General features: G+C 48.2%; 1 protein-coding gene across 1 annotated transcript; it reads left to right on the forward strand.

Annotated features, from left to right (window-relative positions):
* Positions 1–4,581: 4,581 nt before the first annotated feature.
* Positions 4,582–5,680, forward strand: F5J12DRAFT_928849 (uncharacterized protein; the record flags this gene model as incomplete). Its single annotated transcript, XM_051749463.1, has 7 exons — positions 4,582–4,679; positions 4,730–4,849; positions 4,900–5,019; positions 5,070–5,189; positions 5,239–5,358; positions 5,409–5,469; positions 5,521–5,680. 7 exons carry the CDS (start codon positions 4,582–4,584, stop codon positions 5,596–5,598), a joined length of 717 nt encoding a protein of 238 aa, XP_051597341.1. The 3' UTR covers positions 5,599–5,680.
* Between the last annotated feature and the right edge of the window lie 5,894 nt (positions 5,681–11,574).

Consider the following 11,574-nt stretch of genomic DNA (forward strand, 5'->3'; position numbering starts at 1 on the left):
GGCGTGTAATAATCATTTCAGATATGGCTTTGTTCAGACAGCACTGCATTTCTTCTTCCATCTTCCGCTCTTCGACGCGCTCGAACGTGTACCGATAATGATGAGCGACGCTATCCACAGCTCAAGACTATTGATACATGATGCATGCGTAACCCTGCACTGCTGTTCTACAAGGGTCGATATTCGTAATCGGTACCTCTCGTTCTGTTGGTACGCATTTCGATTCACATTCGTTCAAAACAATGTCAGCCCTGTTGACGAGATCAAGTTCAACCATGTACGTGAGAGAAGTCATCACTGCTAGCTTATGGTTAACCACTTAGCTGTGTTAGGGAGCAACAGTTCCGCTCCAAGATGCGTATGGCCGTCCCACCCCAGGACGCTCGTGAGAACAAGTCACCCTCCGCCACGCCCTCCCCCACACGCCTGCGGTAATCGATTGACGGTCGTTCCCCATACAGTAGTGGTCCCTCAGTGCGATCAGGATCATCAGCCCCTCATCAACACTCGTCTTTATATAAAGTCCGCTAGGGTCATTATCAGTACGATTGACATTCCATTCTTCTTCAATCGACTACCTCACGAGGATCGTGTGCAGAAAATCAGGGTCGACGGAGGTAAGCATTCAGTATTCAATTGTCATACAATTCGTTCACGCGGTTTGTCCAGCACCGCAAGGAGTGCTGCTGCAAGTACGTACGTAAGGGCGAGGATTCTTTCGCGAGTGTGACCTCGGATATGTGTTCCGGCTCTCGTGGCATCACTTTTTGTTGCATAAATGCACTATGGTAAGGTATAAACACAACTGGCACTCCCATCAACCGAACTCATCGCATTGGTCTGCAATCAAGTTTTTTTCATTTAATTGAGATTAGTTGACCAAGCCATACTCCACCCGTCTTCGCCGATTAATCTTCCCTTAGCCTCCGTCAGCATGCAGCACCGATTGGGCCCGGGCAACGAGAGATGGTGATCATGAAGTATTGTCAGATGGGACAAGCTCTTGAGGGCACATGCAAATCCCCTAAGCTTAGCTTCCGGAAGGTGTCGCTGATCAATTCCCGACTGTTTTGTTCGTGCGGATCCCAATGAACAACGGCTTATACATAAGATCTGAAAATCAGAGCGAGAAGGTGAGCGTTCTTCACTGCATGAATGCCATCCGTGTCTCAGTGCGTTATATATTTCACAACGTCAGTATATGCGTTTATGTTCAGACCGCGAAAAAACCTGCTATTTCTCACTTATTTCGTAACCCACTCCGACCCGATAACGCTTCGGTCCCGTCGAATGAGAAAAGTTTCAATATGGTTGGGGGCTTATCATAGCTGTGGTCGGGGAAATGACTGTAAGACTGGTGAATGGGAAACATCCTCATTTAAAGGCTCAATGTTTGATGGCAGAACTGGATCATACGGGAACAACAATCCAGCCAGATTTCCAAAAGGTCCTGGATCAAGTCTACAGTATCGTTCATTCCTTTGGCCCTACTTCCTCCCATCTGCGCATGGGATTCTGGCATAAAATTCATGCTTCCAAGCAACCGGCGAGCTCTCGTTGTAGCTAGTTGCCAATGTTATCTCATACATGTCGGCACCGCAGTGTAGGCAAAAATCTCCCCTCGAATTGCTCGTGTAATGATATTCCGCTCTGTTGCGTTGCGAGTATATTTTATCCCGTTCCCGTTCCAATCCGCCAACTTAGCAATGCCAGGTGCCCGAGTCCCGTCAGCAACAGCAACATCCTCCGAAAAAGTGCATCGCAGATGCGATAATGTCGTGCAACGGTCAGCCGCGGTGACAACTCCTGAAAATATGGAGTTACAAAGTACCGCACGCACTGAACTCTCCAGCAGAAGAAACGCGAACACGGTCAAACGTTACTGGCACTTGGGGGACACCGGGAAACTGACTGTATCATCCAATGCCTCACCCCACCCTTGAGTTGGGAGAGAAGGGCTCCCTCGAGTACTCGTGTAGGAAGTCACCACGGTCATCATATTGCAGTAGGGAACGTTACGAGGTTTTGGGTTGCCATCCGCAGAGTGGAACCGTCATGGGTGCCTCGAGGTTGGCTCAGCCTTGGTTGGGGAGCACGCGCTGGCAAACTCGTTTTTTCAGAATTACGACATCCTTATCAACTGCTCATTTGAACCAACCCACGACTCTGTGGACATCAAGCTATCCACGATGACCCACTCTTCTGATGCATTTTTTCCTTCCAAACGTTTGTTGGCAAATGTCACATCGAATGTTCAATCTAAAAGATCTGGGGAGCAAAAGGTATGTCGACTGATCGAGCGGAGTTGACTGTCACCGCTGACCAGCAACTTGAAGTTCCCAGCAAATGCGGTGAAGAATCGCTGACCCCGCGCCCATCCCCCTGTGTTACTACGATGAACGCGGTCTGTTTGCTAATTCATTCTGGAATGCATGTTGCCGTATTCCTTTCGCGTCTCATCAGTCTCCGTATTTGTCTCTGAGAGGCTGTGTTTCTTAGCCTGTTCTACCAATCCCATGAGGCAGTGCAGTCCTGCCACATCTAGCACACTCCGAACGTGAACTCCCTTCATCCCATTGGTCTGATTCTGATAAACATGGAGAGTCCAATCACTTGCCCTTCTGATCATCATCAAGACGCTGCACGGAGATGATAGCCGTATTCATAGCCGATGTTCCGGTCCACCAGTGATCATCGCTCCCAGACCCGGTGCGCGTTCATCCGGTGGATGGCGTCCAACCACACGTTGAGGACCCAACTTGCTTCAGAATGACATATTACACCCTCACACAGTGCTGGTGACCCGTCGTTTCTTCGGCCCGTATTCGGCTGTTCTTAAGTGCCGGGCGTCATGGAAGCCCTACTATGTCTTAATGACAATACTCCGGGATTCTGATAGGCTCTGTCTTCTTTGGTTGGCCAGGGGTCTGCTGGGTGCATCGCACTTCTAACTCCTGTCGACGCGGCCAATGCTGTTATCGCCGCAATTATGTTCCAGCCGCCGCACTGCATATCTAGTTACCGCCTTCCTGATCCCAGCCAACCTCTCCTCCAGGCACCATTACCTAGAGTTGTCTGGGTTGTCCCCGTTCTCGAGTACCATCCGCTAATCGCCACGAGGATCAATAGCAGCTCACCTTGGCTCTGATGCCATCAGTCCATGACCTTGACGTCCCTTGCAGGTGTCGGCGTATGACGATACAATATTAACGGGACGCAGCGTCGCCTGTCATGCAAATCCATGTTGCGTGGATCTAGTCGTTGGACACAGGCGGTGAAGAGAGGTTGTCGCAATACTCCCGGATCCGCTTTCCTCCCTTTCGCGAGCCTTTCCCTACAGACGCATTTCGACCCTAAGGATTTACTCGCAGATTGACGGTTTCGCTGCACTTGGCAACACTTGTACTCAGTGTGGCCGATGAAATACGCGAGCGCTGTTGTCCTTTCGGTGAAAGGACCCAGCATCGGACCTTCATTTTATCAGGTCTTAGGGCAATTAATCCTTGTGACGTCAAAGTATCGTGTGCACATGGTTCGCGGTTCCCGCAATGAGGATGCATGGCTACGTCTACCAGCCGACGACTCCGCAATCCCATGCCTCATTAATCATTGGCAGTAATTTATAGTCATTTCCGAGCTCTGAAGAAAAGCACCATTCTGTACTGACATCATTTTTAACCGTTCAAACTGCAAGGTTTGAAGTTGGTGAGCATTATGCTATCCGGATCGTAGGTGTAGCTGACATGTTTTTGCAGACCTTCCACGGTAAAGGGCGAAGTCTCCACGCGTGATCCCGAGTATCCAAGTATAATGGTAGTGGTACTCAAATGTTGCCGGCCGATCGAGGCTGGGCTCTGATCATTTCGAGATCTTTCTCTCGCAAGAATATAGCACTAGTTTCATATGGTTTCCCCGCACAGTCGGTGCACCACTCAGAGGGGCTCTCGGTAGCATGCTTGCTTGCCGTGTTTCCACTTGCGGCATCGAGTAAATGAAAAAACACTAGAATTCGAGCGTACGCCAACTGCTTCTCCATGATGGAGAGGCGCGTTCAGGGTGCGCAACTTGTTTCCGTTCAGCTCGTATCTTGGCTTAGAGCACATCGATCAAGTGCGGCGTATGCTTTCCATCCTGCAGTTCATCACGGTGGGGGAATTCTACCGCGGTGTGTCTGTTTCTACAGTCGTTAACGAATGAAATGAAATGGTGGCACTTGAATCGGCCGATCGTTCTCCCCTCTTTCTAGTAGTTGATCCACAATTTCGGGAACAGATGGGGAAGACCATGATGGGGTGGCTTAAGTGACACAACACTTCAATATACTACTTCGAACCGCCATGCAGCTTGAGCGTGTTCCTTGGTGAGCTTCCGTCATTTTGAGCTCTTGCCATGGAATTACAAATGATCAGAAGGCAAGCATCATACTTTTCCTCCGGGAAATTCAGATTCGTTTAGATGAAGTGGCAAAACCTGCTGCTCCTCGACCCACTGACGCAGCACCGCATCCAGTGGACACGTTGGAATACTCGCAACCCCCTTTAAGAACAAGGGACATGAACCGATTGTGCTGCATCATTCGCAATGTCTGACAACACCAATATATCGCCTGCCGACGACAATCAGACGACACCTCCCCCTCATAATGTGAATGGGTCGACGCACATTACCCGCGATAGCCAGTGAGGTACTCGTCTCTTTCTTCTCGTCGTGTGCTCATTCAATGGTGCAGCGGTGTATTTATCCTTGAAGGCACCGAGACTAGTGTGCTATCCGCCGATGACAATCAGTCGACTTTTCCCGATCCCGATTATGAGCTCAACCAGTCGATACATTTTAATGGCACTGACAAGTAGGTTCCCTTCTTTTCTCCGCTCGTCGTGTGCTCATTCAATGATGCAGCGGTGTATTTATCCTTGAAGGCACCGAGACCAATGTACTGCCTGCTGATGACAATCAGTCGACTTTTCCCGATCCCGGCTATGAGCTCAACCAGTCGATGCATTTTAATGGCACTGACAAGTAGGTTCCCCTCTTTGCTCCACTCGTCGTGTGCTCATTCAATGATGCAGCGGTGTATTTATCCTTGAAGGCACTGAGACCAATGTACTGCCTGCCGATGACAATCAGTCGACTTTTCCCGATCCTGGCTATGAGCTCAACCAGTTGATGCAATATAATGGCGCTGACAAGTAGGCTCCCTCTTTGCTCCACTCGTCGTGCGCTCATTCAGTGATGCAGCGGTGTATTTACCTTTGAAGGCACCGAGACCAATGTGCTACCCGCTGATGACAATCAGTCGACCTTTCCCGATCCTGATTATGAACTCAACCAGACGATGCAATTTAATGGCGCCAGAAAGTAAGTTTCCCTCTTTGCTCCGCTCGTCGCGCGCTTATTCAATGATGTAGCAACCTCTCCACTCTCATCGGCGCGCTGGGACTTGAAGGCCCGCCCAACGAGGCTGAACATGTGAGTTTTTCGTGAAGACTGGTTGATACACGCATGAATCTGTTTTGTCAGGCCGCCTTCCCCGGCTCGCTATTGCGTGTACGGGAAATCCTTGGTCTCCTCACCGGGCAGCACTTCATAGATAACTAACTATTTCAGTGTTCTGACACTCTTCCTTGTTACTCGTGTACTGTTCCCCCAGTTACGCTTGTGCGTGTAAGATCACAGCCAGATGCTCACTTCATTTTTTATCGTGTTGCCCTGAGAAGTTGTCAAGGCTCATCTCATGACCCAACGCGTGCCTAAGTATGTGGCCAATAGGGTGTCAGTCCATTCACTTGTGATATGTGCACCCACATTCTTGAGTTTGGTCATATCAGGTAGTCATCACGCTTATGACACTTGTCCTGGTGACGTGTGCGATGCCTTGAAGCGGCAGGAGCAAACCTGATATCAATACAACATGCTTTGGTTCCACAAGCCCTGAGCAGCAAACCGAGATTCCGCCCACTGCGAACCACCCCAAACCATCAAAACCATCGAATGCGGCTTTGTTGCCGCGGCACCCGGGAAAAATTGGCTATCACCTTCGAGTCCTTCGGCTGGAATCGACCATTGTCACTACAGACAGTCCATCACCTTCTGTTGTAAATGTCGTAGCCGGGGCTTGAACCTGTGGCACACATGAAACCCAGCAGTCAAAATTCGTAGTGCTGCAAAGCTATCACTGGTGTCTAAAGATTGCATACCTCTCAGCTGTACCACCCGTATACCCGCTTTTTCCGTGTCTTGCGTTCTGGCACCTTTTCTGAGCCAGTATGCTCGCGCTAGAAGCAGATGCCTGGGTTCCGGGCACCGTGAAACGTGTCACTCCAGTACCCACATAACCCGATAGTCCCGGTAGGTCGCGTTGTCGCCGCTTTAGCCTTCGGTGATCGCAAATATTTTCAGATACAAACTTACAGTACCTGCAAGTACATTATATAGACCCCTGTCAGTGGTGATCAAGAACGTCACGTGCGTCAATGCACATAAGTCCTGAAGCTGAAGTTGCGACGACAATTTGCATAATACACCTCAGTTTAAGTGCACAATTAGGCAGTGCAGCGGAACGATGGCAGTCGGAATTGTTTTGGCTGAGATCCCGAACGATGGCCCTTACGGGGGCGCCGTGGCAGCACCTCTCGGGACACGCAGCGCATTGGCATTCTCAATATGTGCCTATTCTGGAAGCTTGCAGTTATGTCGAGGTGATTCAAGTCACCGCTACCTATGATAGGGAAAATGAGTGCTATGTAGGTCGACCTGCAGGCTTGCAGATTGATAATGTCTTGAACTTCTGGATATGGTACTCTGTATGTTTGCCGCATGTATTTTGCTTTGTAATTTCTAGCTGGCTTCAAGGCCCTTCAAACACGAGAAAGTTGGGTATTTGTGACCTCTGCACAGGCAGGGACTCGGCAAAGGAACCGATTGTAATGACGTTGATAACTAAGCAAGTGCCTCACGCCTGCCACTCGTCCTCGTGGATCTCCTGCAGTGCCTCTTCATCAAGTCACACAAGCATTATGATCTTTGAGGCGTCCAACTGCGCGTTATCATCCGTCTTGCCTCGCCTTTCAGAAACCTGGCCAGATTTAACCCTCCACTCTGTGCCAATTCATCTCTGAGACAATAATACTGCGCGACCGAGTGAAGCGAGTCCTCAAGGATATGGTGCTATAACCTGCTGTTGCACTTTTTGCCGTCGTTCGGAACGACCAACCAGGATTACATTCTGCTGTAGCTGACACGCTCCAAATACGAAGCCAGGAACACCTCAGCCAAAAATGGCCGTCCACATGACTGCGGATCCGGGTCCAGGTACTGAAGGTCGAGTTTTTTCCCCTCTTGTGGCCATAATCAAGAGATCTTCCCAAGATGATAGACATGTCAATGCCCCCTCCTCAAGACTGACGTCTGTTACCTTGTAGTAACCGCTGCTATCAAGTATTGTGATTGTCATCCAGAGATGGTACGTCGTCCTTCATCTCAACTGACTTCATTTACACGTTTAATGACTCCCTACCTCCTGCAAGGACTGCAAACGATATCTTCACTTTCGTACACGTTAGTCGACGTTTCCGCGTACTCGGCTGTTTCTAAGTATCCGAGGTGCCAAGAGTGCAGGTGCTCGTTTATGGTTCTGTCAGGCTCTTAGTTCCCGGTAGCTCTTCTATGACCACTTTTTGTTGTCAGGCTGCACTTATTCCTTTATCAGGCGGAGTTTACGGAATCGATTCGGTCTCTGAGTCACTCGTTGCGTGCTCCTAGTACCAATTGCTTGCAACAACGACATTCCTAAGCTTCTACTATCAATTAGACGACTTTACACGATGTCAACTTCCCATACAGAGACGCAGGTTTGATTTGATTCTAATTAGCCTATGCATGTCCTTGTCCCGCAATTCTTATCGCTCGGACACAGCCGTCTCCATATGATCTTCACAGCGTTCCCCCCACCGACACCATTCATGGTGCCTAAATATTCAAGTTTAATCCATACCATTTTCCTTGTGCGACGATTTAGCTGTGCCGATCTAATGGTGCACTCGTGTGGCGTTAATACTCCGCAATCAAGACGCTATTTAGGCAGTCACATCTTCCATTAAACTTGCATGACGGGGGATCATTTCTTGGACTGACCCGCGGTTTCTTCGGACGGCCCATATCCGACTGTTCTTAAGTACCGGGTGTCATGAAAATACGTTCTATGCCTTGACGACAATGTTCCGCGATTCTGACAGGCTCTGTCTTCGTCGGTTGGTTGGGGGTCTGCACTTCTAACTCCTGTCGACGCTGCTATTACTGTTATCGCCGCAGCTGTGGTCCAGCCGTCGCACTGCATATCTAGTTACCACCTTCCTGAATCTGACCAACATCTCCGTCAGGCACCGTTACCTAGAATTGGCTGAGTTGGGCCATCCTTTCGGGTACTACTCACCGATCGTCATGTAGGACCAGTAGCAACTTACTTGGCGTGGGTAATATCGGTTCTGATCCCATACAGGTGCGTGCATATGACGATGCAATTTTACGTAACGAGTCGCTTGCCATGCAAATCCATGGTACGTGGCACACAATTGATGAAGAGGTCATCGCAATACCTCTTGGATCCCCGTCCTTCGTCTTCGCGGGCTTTCCTCGCAAATGCAATTCGTCCCTAACAATGTATTCCGTGGACTGACGGTTTCGTTGGAGTTGACAATACTTGTGTTGAGTGCGGACGATGGCATGTGCGAGTTTAAATGCTGCTGTTGACCTTGTAGTGAAACGGTATAGTATCAGTTAATATCGGACGGCATCGGACCTGGCACATTCACGAAGAAACTAAAATAACGCATCAATGGTTGCTCGTTGCACCTGGAGGTGAGCGTCCAAGACGCGTGTTCCACACTGCAGAGGCGTGGCCGCGTCTATGGTGCACGTCACCTAGACACCTCTACTTTTGTACAGACGCCAATTCTGTCAGTCAGCGAACTTTGCCGAAGTCACGTGAGGAGTTGACTGGTCAAGGGTAGCCTGGTACTAAGTAGCATAAGGACTCGGAAACACATGATGCAAAGGGTCGATGTTGACATTAGTGCAGACTTAGTAAACTACATACAAAGGTTTGTTCGAAAACTTCAGGTCCCTCATGCCTCGCACCAGAAAATGATTTTTGAAAGCAGCAGCAGCAACCTGTGCTGCGAAGGCTCATAAAAAGTCAGTCAGGCTCCCAAATGGGACTCTAGCCAAGCTGCAGGATTTGGATAACGAAGAAGTCAGTGGATCTGGTGTCATTAACCTGGCTGAAGGCACTTCCGACTCAGAATGCAGCTGGGATGGAAGTGTTGACCATCAGCTTCGGAACTCCACTGAGGGGGTCAGGGATGCCACACAGCCCACACCAGGGTCCCCAGGGGCAGACTTGGAGTCAGAGTTGGAGATTTGGGAGCTGGAGGGTGAAGAACTGCTGCAAAGCTTAGGGCTACAGCTCACGAAGGAACAGGAGTTGCTTACTGGTCCTCCAACACCCTACAAGTGGCTACAGGATGGCATATCCCCAAGTAAATGGAGGAAGGTAGAGAAAAAATGGCATCTTGGGTACAATGGCCTATCAACAAGAACATGACAGTGGCGTGAACAAAGGGCGCATGAAAAGGAAACAAAGGATGCTGTACTGCATCAAAGGTGAGTCATGGTATTAATATATAATTGTTGAATTTTGCATGAAAACTTACACAAAAACAGTGCATCTGCACACATGATGCACTCATATTTCACCTCCAGGACACCTCAGACACAATTAATGCATGAACATGGCTCTGCATCAATGCTGAGAAGTCCATCTGAGTCAGGTATGCAAGAATCTGTCAGTACTGGTGATGCAGTAGTCACATATCTTGAGAGGAGGCTGAAAGAAAGGCTTATGGTAGAACATCAGTAAGGTAGCTATAGAGTTAATATAGTGAACACACTGTTGGAAATATTTAATAGTTCCAACCATATAGATTTACATGTTTTGATACACATGTAATGTCACATGACATGCTGAGTGATACAGCTCCACAATGATGTCAAAATGACATCATTAACTACATCATGTTCCATGACATTCTCTGCTATTCCTTACCTTAAGTGGTAGTTACAATGTAGCACCTTCCTTTTATGCTACTGGTCCATGCATACTGCTACATGTATATAAACTCAGGGATGTCTGCTGTACTTCCCATTGTTCTACCAACAGAACAATCCACTTGTATCAAGCCCCAGCTCTACTCATTAAACCCTCTTCAAATCTACCATTCAACTCAAGAATAAGGCAAGTGTTCTGTCTTAGCTCTTTGTCCTTCCCATCCTCTGCACAATAGGTTATGAGCCCTGCCTTCTAGGTGAGTTCTATTTACTTGATTTGCATAGAATAGATCACTGCCAATGGGCAAATCACTATGGATTAAGTAGGCCTAGATGTGCTAGGTTGGACAGTAGTTACCTTCATTTTGTTGCTTCTTGCAGGCTGTTACCAGTCCATTTTTCTTGTTTATTATGGAGCTTTTGGTGTAGGTGACTTGCATTGGCTGTTCATCAGCTTGACTGCCTTCTGGATGACCTTTCTAGGACTTTGGCAGCAAGTAATTGCTCCTGCTGTTGCAGTCCATGCCATATTTGCCATGCAATGTATGCTTCCAGTTCCACCACCTCACTACTTACATTTCCATCTTCCTGATGTTGACCAAGAGGCTGACTTAGATCCTGTCCCTCCTTATATGGAGGAAGGAGTGGTTGACCCACTGCCTCCTCATCATGCTCCAACTCCTGGTTGTGAGGAAATTGATGAGATGAATGAGTTGCTCATTGAGCATGTTCTCATGGTGTGAGTCAAAGTGTGGTTCAGTGGTGAAAACCAACCAAAACCAACACAAAAGACAACGAAAGCGAGTGGTGGTGTGCCTATGCGGTACCTAGATGGTAGAACCTGTTCTTTGGGAGGGTTTTTTGCAAGCTACAACACTCAAAGATGAGTGCTGAGGGTTGGGGGTGCTCCTGACGAAGAGGGAGCAAGAATGTGATAGAAAGTGATAGGGTAGACTGCTGTCAGCCTACAGAAGGATGGATGGTGACTTAATTCAATGTCCTAAGCTGTACTGAGCTCAGGGAGGGCTTGGAGCGAAGTATATGGATGATAGATGATGATAAGCGAAGTAGATGATAGCTAGACCCTTGATAAAGTCTCAACTATCGAAGCTGATGAATGATTTACTGAGAGATGATAAATTGCGAGCAAGAGGGGCTCTCTGATGTCTTTTTTTTTTTTTTTTTTTTTTTTTGCTACCTAAGTACAGTGACTTTTATACAGTACAGGGGCATTGCCTATGGAAAACAAGGTGCAAACACTTGGTAAGCGATTGGTAACTGATGAGTAAGGAATGTAAGCGATGGGTAATTGTCTTGGAAAGCATTGGTAAGCACTGGTAAGGATAAGTAAGCCAAAAAGCAAAGAATCAGTAAGCAAAGTCAAAAGATTGGTAAGTATTGGCAATAGGTGAGTCAAAGACAGTCAGAATGTCACAGTATGAGTCAAGCAATGTCAGGAACTGGGAAAGT

The sequence above is a fragment of the Pisolithus orientalis genome, assembly GCF_024613125.1.
Source record: "Pisolithus orientalis strain OTSU chromosome Unknown F5J12scaffold_30, whole genome shotgun sequence".
NCBI lineage: Eukaryota > Fungi > Basidiomycota > Agaricomycetes > Boletales > Pisolithaceae > Pisolithus > Pisolithus orientalis.